Raw genomic sequence first — 13785 nt, 5'->3', positions numbered from 1 at the left:
GTTTGAGGGAGAGAAAGATACCACAGTAAAACATCCATGCTTTGGGATGAGACGACAAAGGGCTACACTCCAGCCGTAAAGGTAAATCAGCATCTGACTGGTTCTCATAAGGATGAGGCTCAGCTCCAATCGGCTTGATTCCAATAAATGAATGAAAGTGATCTGCAATTGCTAGTGTTCCTTGCTCCCTGTCAGAAGCAGACATAAATCCAGTCTGGAAGATATCATCTCCCTTAGCCTCAAATTATTTCAAAGATTTTTCCTCTAAACTGTAGGGTAACACAAAAGCTACCCAAGCACATCACAGTAAGATGGATAAAAACCAAAGAGAAAAATAACAAAAGACCAACAGTCAACTTTTAAAATGAAATGACATGAAAAAATACATTCAAAGTGCTAAAAGTTGCTCCTAACAATTCTATAGTAAGCAAAAACACACAGCAAGAATAACAGGGAGATAAAGACATTTCAGAGAGACAACAAACAAAATTCATTATCAGCAGTACCTTACCAAAAAAAAAAAAAAAAGTAAGGATATTCTTTAAGAAGAAAACTAATCTCAGATGAAACATCAGAAATATTGGTTATTTATAAACCATCATCATATCTTAGTGGGTTAAGTATAGAAATAAAACATTAATACAAGAAAAGCTTTTAAAGTATGGAGTAAATTGAGTATTTTGTGATCCCTGGAATGCCAAGTAAGACATTTAAAAGAAAACAAAGAATTTTTACTAAACATCAGTAAGCCAAGAGACAGGTTATAATTATTTGGGTAATCATTAAAATAATATAAATATATATAATTACCAAATCAACAGAGGAGAAAACTGGAATCATATAAAACTCTTAAACGATCTCAAAGAATGCCAGAAGAAAAAGAGCAAAGTCTAGGCGAAACAAATAAAAAGCAAATAAAGTGAGCAGATTCAAACCCCCATGTATTGGAAATTCCATTAAGTGTAAGTAGAAAGACTGTGATCTAGTTTGGATGCCCCTCCAAATTTCATGTTGAGATGTAATCCCCAGTGTCGGCGGTGAGGCCAAGTGGGAGGTGTCTGGGTCACGGCGGTGGACCCCTCATGGCTTGGTGTTATCTCGCGGTAGTCAATGAGCTATCCTAAGACCTGCTTGTTTAAAGTGTGTGGCACCTTCCCCATCCCTGCTTTGGCCACGTGACGTGCCTGCTCCCGCTTCGCCTTCTGCCATGATTGCAAGCTTTCTGCGGCCTCCTCAGAAGCCAAGCAGATGCCCACACCACACTTCCTATACAGCCCACAGAACGATGGGCCAGTTACATCTCTCTTCTTTATAAATTACCCAGTCTCAGGTATTTCTTGATAGCAATGCAAGTAACAGCCTAATACAGACTGCCAGACTGGTTGAAAAACAAAATCCAACAGTATGTCCCTATAACATCTGAAATATAAGGACACAGAAAGATTAAAAGTAAAATAATGGCAAAAAATATAACATGCTAACACTAACCAAAGAAAGCTGGTATTGACATTGTTAATCTCAGACTAGATTTAGGAAACAAGCATTACTACACGCTGAGGGAGACATGCTCAATAAAGGATTTGATTTGTCAGCAACAACAATTTTTATGCACCAAAACAATTTTATGAAGAATTTAATGCAACAAATTTTATGCGCAATTTGTATGCACCTAAAAATACAGCTTCAAATGTTTAAAGCAAATGTTGATATACCTCTAATGATTAATGAACAAACCCACAATCACGGTGGGAGATTTTAAAAGAGTAGCACAATAATTTTAAGAATGCAGGCAGCTTGAGCATCCCGATTTAAATCAGTCTCACCTAAGTGAGACACACATTACGTCACATAACAGACATTCCCTACAAGTGTACAGAAAACACTTCCAAAAACTGAACAGACGCTGAGCTGTGCATCATACTTAAACGAATTTCAAAGGTCTAAAACTAAACATTCTCTGACTACAGTACATTTGGCCTAAAATCAATTATTTCAAAAATTAGAAAATCTACACGCATCCGATGCACTTACACCACTGAAAAAGCAGGAAGGCAGAAAAATAAGCACACTAGGCATCCATCTCAAAAAGTTAGAACACCGGCCGGGAGCGGTGGCTCAAGCCTGTAATCCCAGCACTTTGGGAGGCCGAGACGGGCGGATCACGAGGTCAGGAGATCGAGACCATCCTGGCTAACCCGGTGAAACCCCGTCTCTACTAAAAAAATACAAAAATCTAGCCGGGCGAGGTGGCGGGCGCCTGTAGTCCCAGCTACTCGGGAGGCTGAGGCAGGAGAATGGCGTGAACCCGGGAGGCGGAGCTTGCAGTGAGCTGAGATCCGGCCACTGCACTCCAGCCTGGGCGACAGAGCGAAACTCCGCCTCAAAAAAAAAAAAAAAAAAGTTAGAACACCACCATATTAAATCTATAGAAAGCAGAAGGAAATAAATGAAGACCAGAAAATATGAAATAGAAAGACAAAATTGAGAATAAATAAAATTGACAAATTAACAAAACTGAAAGTATCTGGTGAGACTAAGAAAAAGAGAGGCAAAACTGTCAATTATAGAAATAACAAAAGAGACATAGTTTAACAACCTAAAATATTAATCACAAGAGGATATTATGGTCAGCATGATAGTAAAATAAATTTTCAAGTGTAGAGGAAGATTATAATCTCTAGAAAACTACAATTTACTAAAACTGACATAAAAAAATTAAAACATCAGAATAGTACTACAACTATTAAAGAAAATTGAATCTGCAATTAAAGGCATTAGATAAAGAATATACCAGACTCGGCTGGGCTTGGTGGCTCACGCCTGTAATCCCAGCACTTTGGGAGGCCGAGGTGGGTGGATCACAAGTTCAGCAGATGGAGACCATCCTGGCTAACACAGTGAAACCCTGTCTCTACTAAAAATACAAAAAATTAGCCGGGAGTGGTTGTGGGTGCCCGTAGTCCCAGCTACTCAGGAGGCTGAGGCAGGAGAATGGCATGAACCTGGGAGGCAGAGATTGCAGTGAGTCGAGATCGCGCCACTGCACTCCAGCCTGGGCTACACAGCAAGACTCTATCTCAAAAAATTTTAAAAAAAGATAAAAATACACAAAAAAGAATATACCAGACTCAAGTGATTTCACTAACGTATTCTACCAAAATCTTTTAAAAAGCACCAACCTTACAAAAACTCTTCCTGAAAACAGAAAAAATGAGACCAGTAAAATCTTGATACCAAAACCAGACAAGAACATTATATGAAAAGTCATTCATCTCACTCACAAAAATGCAAAATTCTAAGCAAACTATTAGCACACCCAATCCAATGATATATCAAAAGATAACACATTACAACCCTAGTGAGGTTTATTCCAAGTATAAAAGAATAGTTTAATATTCAAAAACCATTTGATAAAATTCATCACATCAACAAAACAGAGCAAGCTCAAGTTCTTCTTAACAGATCCAGAAAAGCATCTGACACCAAAACAGAACAAAAAACTAGTGAACAAAGATTAGAAGACCACTTTGTTGATCCAGTAATTTAAAACAAAACAAAACAAAAACCTTACAGCATGCATCAAATTTAAAGATGAAATACCAAAAAAGAGTTCCCAATGAATCAGGGAAACCCAACATCATGACATCAACACTGTCCTGAGGTCCATCCAGTCAAGGAAGGCAAGACAAAGAAACAAAGGTATAAAAATTAAAAATGAAGAAATAAAACTTCTATTCTCAGATGAAAACTATGTATGTAGGAAATCCAAAGAGTTGATAATTAGAGTTAATAAGTAAATGTGCTGGATATAAGGTGAGTATATTTAAAAAACAAATACAATTGTGTATTTGTTTAGCCAAAACAAACAGAAAATAAAGTTAAGAAACATAATACTAAAATAATGTTTCATTTGATAGCACAACAGGGTCAAAATAACTGTACATTTAAAAATAACTGAGAGTATATAATTGTATTGCTCATAACACAGAGGATAAATGCTCGAGGGGATGGATAACCCACTTACCATGATGTGATCATTACGCATTGCATGCCTGTACCAAAACATCTCGTGTGCCCCATAAATATATACATCTACTATGTACCCACAAACATTAAAAATAAAAGTTTCAACAACTTGGGAAGAAATCTAACAAGATGACGTGAAAAATCTGCACAAAACTCACAATATACAAAGGGAAATTAAAACATATAAATGAAATAATATGTAAGTTTCATGGATTAGGAAACTCATTATTATAAAGATGTCAATTTTACTGTTCCATAAATTAAATTTAATCCCTAAAAAAGTCCAACAGGGTTGTTGGTGGTTAGTGGTTGGTGTGTAGAAGCTGACCACGTGACTGTAAAGCACACATGGAACTGTAAAGGGCCAAGAATAGCCAAGATACTTTTAAAGAAAAATAGGAGAGTATTTACTCTTCCAGATATCAAGACTTATTATAATAAAGTTAAAATATTCAAGTGTCATCTTGACACAAGATAAACAGACCAAAGAAGCACAACAGAGACTCTAGAAATATACCGACAATGTCATGGAATTTGATTTATGACAAAGTTAACACATAAGAGAAATAATGAAAGCATGAACTAATCAACAAATAAAAATACCACTAAAAACGTGAAAAGGCAAGCCACAGACTGGGAGAAGACACATGGAACACTCATAACTGACAGAAGGCTCCTACCCAATGTAAACAACACCTACAAATCAAATAAAACAAACTGTCCATTGGAAAAATGGGCAACAGACTTGGACAGGAACTTTACAAAATAAGCCTCCAAATGACCAGCAAACATGAGAAAGAACCAGCTTTATTAGTAATCAGAGAAATGCACATGAAGACAAGAAGGCCCCACTGTGCACCCACCAGAATAACGAGTAAAGCCAGGTGCTGGCGAGGATGTGCAGTGACAGGAAGCACACACTCCTGAACAAATCTATATGGTACAACCACTCTGGAAAACTGTCAAAACCACTGAAGTGAAGGTACGCAAGCCCTACAACATACACACACAACTCACATGAATGTGTGCACACTTCCCAGGTACTAGGCTGTTCATGGAGCATTGTTTTATAATTGTCCAGCAGTGGAAATATCCCAAATGTTCACAAATGGATTCAAAAGCAACAGAATACTCATATAACAGAATACCATACAGTAATAAAAATAAGTTTCTATTATACTCATCTAAACAAATGCACGGTGAGGTGAAAAAAGTCAAAGAAAAGGAACACATCCCACATGGTTTCTTTTATGTGAAGTTCAGAATCAGATAAAATTAATACAGGGTTAAAGGTCAGGTAACTGGTGGCGGCAAAAAAACTTGTTTCTGGGCTGTTGGCAATGTTCTTTCTTGATCTGACGTGTGCACCAGTGTATGCCTTGTGATCATTCATTGACTACAAATCTGTTTTATAAACTCATCTGTGTGTATATCACAACAAAAACTTCAAAATAAAAGTTTAAAGGACACTTGCAAGAAATTTGAAGCCAGGAAAGAAAACATGCTAAACTGCATATATTTTTCACAGGTGATCTCGTCTTGATCCTATATAAGAACTACAACAAGACAATCTTAGATTTCCTTACGAAAGGCTTAAGCTACCTCTGGTTTGCCTTTATCAGTCATTAACGTCACATCATTTTCATCCACTTGTGAAGTACTCTCCACTGCTTCAACCTGAAGTGTAATTGATCCTTCACTTAGTTGTGCCTGGGACTGTTCATTTAAATCTCCTGCAGGAAATATATAAAATTCAACTTATAAGTATACACTATTTGGCAAACACAGTCTGTGGAATAAGGATGAGGCAAAATGATTAATTACCAAGGAAGATGTCTTTGTACCCCAAATGTCAGCTGCCTTCACTGAAACGGTTTAAATGTATAGTCACTTGGACAGAGAACACCAACACAGTTAATTTGGCTCAATGCTGCAGAGTCCAAACTTTGAAGGAGGATTGTGGATTTTAATATCTCCCTTGCAAATGCACATATAAACTCATTTAATATTTTTCAGCTTTAAACATTTCACGAACATACAATAAGTTGAATCTAAAACTGAGCACTACTTGGTCGGGTGCAATTGCTCAAGCCTGTGATCCCAGCACTTTGGGAGTCTGAGGTGGGCAGATCACTTGAGGAGTTTGAGACCAGCCTGGCCACCATGGTGAAACCCTGTCTCTACCAAGAATACAAAAAATTATCTGGGCGTGGTGGCGTGAGCCTGCGATCCCAGCTACTCGGGAGGCTGAGGTGGGAGAATCGATTGACCCAGGAGGTGGAGATTGCAGTGAGCCAAGATCACGCCACTGCGTGACAGAGAAAGACTCCGTCTCCAACAAAAAAAGACAGACTGTCTCAAAAAAAAAAAAAAAAAAAAAAAAAAAAAAAAGAGAAGAAAAGAAAGAAAGAAAGAAGTGAGTGCATCTTTAGAGAAATGGAAAATGAGCTGACTTTGTATACACGGACCCCCCATCCCAACTTCCCTACTGGAATACAGGCTCTTTAAGGAATGGAGCTTATCTTATACAAGTTTATGTGATATGTAGCACAAGACATTGTACTAACAAAAGTACCTGCTTGATAATTCTAAGTTGACCAAGAACATGTGATTGAAAATATTATAGATATTCATCATAAAAATTTATCATAGATTATCACAGTCTAAATCTCAAAACATCTCTTTAAAAGTCAACCTAAATAATAAATATATCTACAATTAACTAACTCAATAATTCAACAGCCAACATTAGCCCATTTGAAATTATTTTATTTACTGTGGTTTTTACAAATTTAGGTAGATTTTGGCTGACTTGTTTCCACTTTAGATTTAAAAGGATATATGAGGTTACATATGAATCAAATCTATAACTAACACTGAGAAACTACAAAGTGTTATATACATTTTCACTCATAAAGAACATGGTCACACATTTAACCCCTAAGTTACACATTTAAGGAAAAAAAAAGATTCCTAAAAGCCCCTTCTTTGAATCCTTTACCTGAATATAGATCATGGTTAAGATGAGCCATTTCTTTTTCCAAATCACCTCTCGATACATCGGATTTTCTTATTAAGGCAATAGGTTCTGTCTTCTCTGGTGATCTAATAAAATAGCCAAATGATGGCTACAAAATAATTAAATGTAAATTATTTCTTTGATTTTCAACTGCTTTGAGAAATTCTAGACTATTTTATCTAATAGTGGTAACACAGCTAAATGACATCAAAAAACTGTTCTTCCCACTTAACCTCAAATTACTAGAGATGACCTTCAAAGGTCCAGGTAGAACCTTTCATTTCCTTAATACTAGCTACCTTTTAATCATTAGAACTCATATTGTCAAATAAATTGCCCTTACTAAGAAATTCAAATTAAAACAACACAGAAATGAGGCCAAGCACAGTGGCTCACACCTGTAATTCTAGCACTTTGGGAGGCCACGAGTTCAAGACCAGCCTGGCCAAGTTGGCAAAACTTGATCTCTATTAAAACTATAAAGACTGGCCAGGGATGGTGGTGCACGCCTGTAGTCCCAGGTACTCAGGAGGCGGAGGCACCAGAGGTTGTGGTGAGCTGAGATCAAGCCACTGCACTCTAGCCTGGGCAACAGAGTAGACTCTGTCTCAAAAAAACAACACAGAAATGATACTTTATTCCTCCAATAATTATTACTGAACACCTATTATGTGTTAGGCACTGTTTAATCATCAGTGACACATTAATGAGAAAAAAGATAAAAACTCCTGCTTCCTGGAAATTACAACAAATGTACTTTCTTTTATAGAATAAACACATCCTTGAAAAATGTGTATTAGGATTAGGGACGCTCCTACCAACTTACATGAAAGTTTCTGGAAGGTTTGCATTCCAGGAGCTTGCTAAAGAGTAGGCAGTTTCCACTTGGCTTTCTTATACAGCAGTCACCCGACAGAACTAAAATGTGACCTCATTAAATGCACTCAATTTTTTATTGGTCTCCACTTGGGAATTTCTTCCCTTGATTCAGTAACTTGAATGCAAATAAAACTTCATTACTTACACCAAAACAAAAATTCCAAATAACAGACCAATTTTTTTTCATGATCCAGTGCTCTGTCCATCTTTCCTTTCCTTACTGTAATTCCATTAATAAGGAATTCAGTTACTCTTCAACTTCTGTCATAATCTCAAAGTCACAATCAATCCAAGCAGAAAAATCTACCTTTCTAAAGTATTTATTTTCATTTTTCAGTTCACTGCACTAAGCAAGACCACAGTTCAATTTCAAAGTTCTATGAATGAGCTGTGACTTCTAACACTACGTCTATTATTTCAAAATCATACTCTTAATGAAATCCAGTTTTGATAAACACTCCCTCCAATAACCCTAATTCCCTCTGTGGAATTTATCAACAAATTCTTTGACTCTATAGAATAAATCTTGAATTATTGCCCTTTTCTCTGCTTCTACTAGGTCATCCTTGTCCCCAGCCTTCATCACGTCTCTCCCATTTCCTAAGCATTTGCTGGCTTCTTTCCCTCTTCTGTCTTTTGCTGACTCTCACTACCTGGGCACGTGACATATAGCGGCAGCCTGCTGCACTTGGAGATGGGCCAGCACCACAACGAAGTTGTCCCGGGCCTCTAAGCACTTCCCCCTAGTTCATCTGAGATAAAACCCCCTCCTACCAGGAGCCCTCATGATCTGGCCCTTGGAATCATCTGCCATTCTCCCTTCACACCCTTCCACCCTGCTCCTCAGAGCAGCTCTGCCTGCCTGCTTTCCATTCCTCCAATACGCATCCCTGGTTCCTGCCTCCAGGCCTGCACACAGACAAAGGCCAGGTCACTAAGGGAGGGAGAAGTCTTAATTCTTCTTACAAAAAAAAACAGTTTTCTTTTTTTAGATGGAGTCTCACTCTGTTGCCCAGGCTGGAGTGCAGTGGTGTGATCTCGACTCACTGCAACTCTCCACCTCCCGGGTTCAAGCGATTCTCCTACCTCAGCCTCCCGAGTAGCTGGGATTACAGCTACGCACCACCACATCCGGCTAATTTTTTCTATTTTTGGTAGAGACGGGTTTCACCATGTTGGCCAAGCTGGTCTTAAACTCCTGACCTCAAGTGATCCACCCACCTCAGCTTCCCAAAGTGCTGGGATTATAGTCGTGAGCCACTGTACCCAGCCTGCTGCCTCCTTTTCATCACTAAGATGCCAACTCAATGTCCTCCCCCAAATGTCAACCTGACCAGCACAGCTAAAGTAACTCCTTCTCCTCACTCATGCTTTATAGGACTTATCACTACCTGAATAACTTGTGTCTTTTTAATTGTACATGCATTACATTTAATTACATCAAAACACTTCTATATTTCAAAACATCTCTTTAGACAATAGTTTTTAAAAATCAATTTTAGAATTCTTCACACCAACCAACAATAATAATAGCAATGAACAACTATTAAATACTTACCACACGTTGGCTTAGCGCTAAATGCTTTACATGAACCATCACATTTAAATCTTACAAAGCCCGATAAAACTGTGCTATTAAGAAATGGGAAATTAAGGCACAGAGGAGTTAAACTGTTCGATGTCCTAGAACTAGCTAAAAGACAGAGCTAGAACTGCAGTAAAGGTCTGACTGACAATGAAACCTAAGTTTTTTACCACTCTTCTGTCCCATCCTGTTCTATCTCCATTTTAAAGTCACTCTGCCATCATAATACTCAAAATCTGAAATCTGGTGACTTTGAGTACTCCCAGCAGATTCCATACTTACTCTTTTCACATTGTTACCACCACCAAGGCAACCAAGCGCTTCAGATCTTTGAGCAAAGAACTCTCCTAAAGATAGACGTAAATAACTGGCATCATCTTTATCCAAATCTGATGTGCTATGTGATTTCCTCAACAGACTGTGATTAATTGTAGCTCCCCAGGACATATCGCCCAGTGCGACCGAAGCATTATGAGCATCTATGTTTTCTTCCTAGGGAGAAAGTTATTGTTTCGTTTCTTTCCCCCAGCAAGTCACTTTTCTGCTGTCCTAATATACAAAAACTAAAAAAGGCTTACCAAGAAAATTTTAAAAGTAATTTTTTAAAAACTAGACAAAAAAAATTGGACAAACTGAAGCGAAATCAGCTACCACAGCTAATGAAGTCCAGTAGAGGAAAATGAGTATTTCTGAACACTTGAGTTATAATACACACGATCTTGAGTTGCTCATGACAGCACTTTCCTGTAATCCCAGCTACCTGGGGAGCCAAGATGGGAGACGTGTGTGAGCCCAGGAGTTCAAGACCAGCCTGAGCAACATGACGAGACCCCATCTGAAAAATAAGAATGTTATCTTCATCTATTGCTTCATCAAACACTGTCATAAATTTTGAATCTTCAAAATAAGATTGAAATAAGATTGTCATAAATAAGAATCTTCATAAAAAACAAACAGGAGGTGGGACTGCCTCACTTTAAAACGTATTTTTAAAACTATAGAAATACAGCCTGGCACAGTGGCTCACACCTGTAATCCCAGCACTTTGGGAGGCCAAGATGGAAGGATTGCTTGAACCCAGGAGTTCGAGACCAGTCTAGGCAACGTAGCAAGACTCCATCGCTACAAAAAATAAAAAATAAAAAAACAGCTAGGTGTGGTAGTGCATGCTTGCAATCCCAGCTACACAGGAGGCTGATGCAGGAGGATCACTTGAGCCCAAAAGCTTGAGGCTGCAGTGAACTGTGATCACCACTGCACTCCAGCCTGGGTGACACAGCAAGCCTTTGTCTCAAAAAATAAACATAAACTATGGAAATATCCATTAATACCATTAAAGCAATTTTAAGTGAATTAAAGATATATTTCACCATGTCAATGATCTTCAATTAATAATTTAGAGCATGAGGGAAAAAGCAGAAGTTGTCTAGCCATAAGAAAAATATGAAATAATTCTATACTAACTGTATATTCAGAAAGAAATGAACATTTTGCCTACACTTACATAAATACAGGAAAAATTTTAAATTTTGGATAAAACAAATACAAACCTGTATAAATTGATGCTCTTTATTAAATTCTTCTTCATCTTGTGCAATCAAATCAAATGCTTCAGCTTAAAAAGAATACGTTTATATAAATAAATTACACTAATACCTAAACAAACACTAGCATACAGATACAAGTTAGGAAAATGAAATACTAAGGAAATAAAGTTGTAACAAGTATGTAAAAGCTTGCACTCATGATTGATGCATCTGTATTAAATGCTGAAGTCTACGGTTGTCAAACTTTTGCTAAAGAACACCTTGCTGCAGTTGATTGTGTCACTAACTTATCCCAATTTACTCAGGGGCTTTACAATGAAAGCTTTTTCTTTCTAAAATTAATTTTTGCTTTGGAGACTTAGGCACTCTTGCATTGAGGCACTCGTCCATGAATGCTGGTGGAATTACATCGGGAGTCATCAGACTGATAAGCCCTCTATAAGCTTGTCATGAAGATGGCTGCAAGGGTGCCCCAGGACCCGCTTGCAACCCATCCCAGGAAACCCTGGTCTGGACAAAGACTAGGAGTCCCCTAATGTCTGCCCTCAAGGTTCCTGCCGAGTACCTCAGTTCCCCCTGGGAAAGGAACACCAGCCTAAGCACACTCAACCCCAGGCAGAAGACCATCACTGAAATGCCTCAGAGGGATGGGGCAAATGGGCAAAGAGGGCGAGGGCCAGAAACACAACTGGGAGTGGTGGATTCGTAGCAAACTAGGAGGCCCAAGACCCTGCTTGAGGCATCCGAATTGCCAAGAACTTGAAATGTGTTGGTGAAATGTCTGCCAGCCAGATGCCAGACTGCCTGGCTGCAGCATTCTGGGCCTCTGCCTGGCAATGCAGGGTTGGAGCAGAAAGGAGAAAAGTGAATGGTGACCCAGAGGGCACAGTCCACTCATGGCCCAAACATGATGGAGGCTCCCCACTATCATGTGTCCATGAGGGACCAATCAGATCCACACTGCTCCTTTGGGAACCTAGACTGTATCCCACATTCACAACCTAAGACAAAAGAAAAGCAGACACACGATATTTCCGTTCAGGAAAAGCACCAAAGACTGCTGAGGCTTCCTACCTGTCAGAACAGTACTAGTTCTTCACCTTGTTAAGTGACCATTTCTTATCACACACACACAAGAAACTTTTTTTTTTTTTTTGAGACAAGGTCTGGCTCTGTTGCACAGGCTGGGGTGCAGTGGCACAATCTCGGTTTACTGCAACCTCTACCTCCTGGGCTCAAGCGATCCTCCCGCCTCAGCTTCCCCAATAGCTGGGCCTATAAGCACGTGCCACCACCCTTGGCTAATTTTTGTATTTTTTGGTAGAGATGGGGTTTTGCCATGTTTCCCTGCCTGGTCTCAAACTCCTGGGCTCAAGCAATTCACCCACCTTGGCTTCTCAAAGGGCTAGGATTACAGGCATAAGCCAAAATGCCCAGCCTAAAAAAAACCACATTCTTAACCTACAGCATAGAACCTAGGAATGAGCATCAGAACCATGAAGCCCTCAAAATAGATGCAAAATCATACATTCCACATAAATATATTTCTATGAAGATTCACTGTGGAATCTATGACTCAAGCTAAGTTAAAAACCACTGCCCTAAAAGATGAAAGGATCAACCAACCAAATCTGACAGCCAAGAGAAGGGAAGTAGGAAACTCGGCCCCAAAGAGGGGAATATGGTTTGGCTGTGTCTCCACCCAAATCTCAACTTGAATTGATCTCCCAGAATTCTCACGTTGTGGGAGGAACCGAAGGAGAGGTAACTGAAACACGGGGGCCGGTCTTTCCCATGCTATTCTCATGATAGTGAATAAGTCTCATGAGATCTGACGGGTTTATCAGGGGTTTCCACTTTTGCTTCTTCCTCATTTTTTCTCTTGCCGCCAACACATAAAAAGTGCCTTTTGCCTCCCACCATGATTCTGAGGCTTCCCTAGCCACATGGAACTACAAGTCCAAGTCAACCTCTTTTTGTTCCCAGGTTCGGGTATGTCTTTATCAGCAGCATAAAAACGAACTAATACGGAAGGTAATCCAAAAGAAACTTAATGTACTTTGAGGAGTTAAATATCACCTGGTTTTTAAATAATTAACCGAGCAGCTCAAAACAGTATTTATTATAATCCTAAGTGCTTTTTCTCTGAACTATAAGGGATTCTTCAAAGAAACATCTATATTAACACTATGCTGTCTACTCAGCAGAAATCAATCACAGCCAATAAGAAAACAGAACTTCGTATTTTACGAGAATCTATGCCAATTCTTCGGCACACCTAAACAACAAGCCTCTGGTGCTGAATGCTTCCGAGACCAAACGTGGAAGCCGCCCATTTGTGTCCCCCACTGCTGAACTCTCAGGTCACAAGCAGCAGCAACGGAGCACCTGGAATAGAGGGAGCTGAGCTATCAGCAAGGAGGAAGGCAGGCACGGGGAAGAAGAGGAGGCAGGCTCTCTTTTTTTTTTTTTTTTGAGACGGAGTTTTGCTCTGTCACCCAGGCTGGAGTGCAGTGGCGTGATCTCAGCTCACTGCAAGCTCCGCCTCCCGGGCTCAGGCCATTCTGCCTCAGCCCACCGCTGCCCCCCCACCGACCCCCAAGTAGCTGGGACTACAGGCACTGCCACCACGGCAGACTAATGTTTTGTATTTTTTTTTTTTAGTAGAGACGGGGTTTCACCGTGGGTTAGTCAGGATGGTCTCGATCTCCTGACCTTGTGATCCGCCC

The 13785-nt window shown here is 39.4% G+C and overlaps 1 protein-coding gene across 10 annotated transcripts in view; it reads right to left on the bottom strand.

Annotated features, from left to right (window-relative positions):
* CEP192 (centrosomal protein 192) overlaps window positions 1–13785 on the bottom strand; it is a 145953-nt gene that overhangs the window by 80192 nt on the left and 51976 nt on the right. For 8 of the 10 annotated variants that reach the window (XM_073006494.1, XM_037982522.2, XM_037982521.2 and 5 more), the window contains 4 exons: window positions 11060–11124; window positions 9792–10001; window positions 7028–7154; window positions 5629–5759 (listed from right to left, as the gene is read on the bottom strand). In XM_073006494.1, the coding sequence (XP_072862595.1) occupies window positions 5629–5759; window positions 7028–7154; window positions 9792–10001; window positions 11060–11124 (533 nt within the window). The remainder of the gene's footprint in view (window positions 1–5628; window positions 5760–7027; window positions 7155–9791; window positions 10002–11059; window positions 11125–13785) is intronic. The other 2 variants (XM_073006495.1, XM_073006496.1) reach the window with 1 other exon arrangement.

Source organism: Chlorocebus sabaeus, chromosome 18 (assembly GCF_047675955.1).
Source record: "Chlorocebus sabaeus isolate Y175 chromosome 18, mChlSab1.0.hap1, whole genome shotgun sequence".
NCBI classification, from domain to species: Eukaryota; Metazoa; Chordata; class Mammalia; order Primates; family Cercopithecidae; genus Chlorocebus; species Chlorocebus sabaeus.
This window is presented reverse-complemented; position numbering and strand designations above follow the sequence as displayed.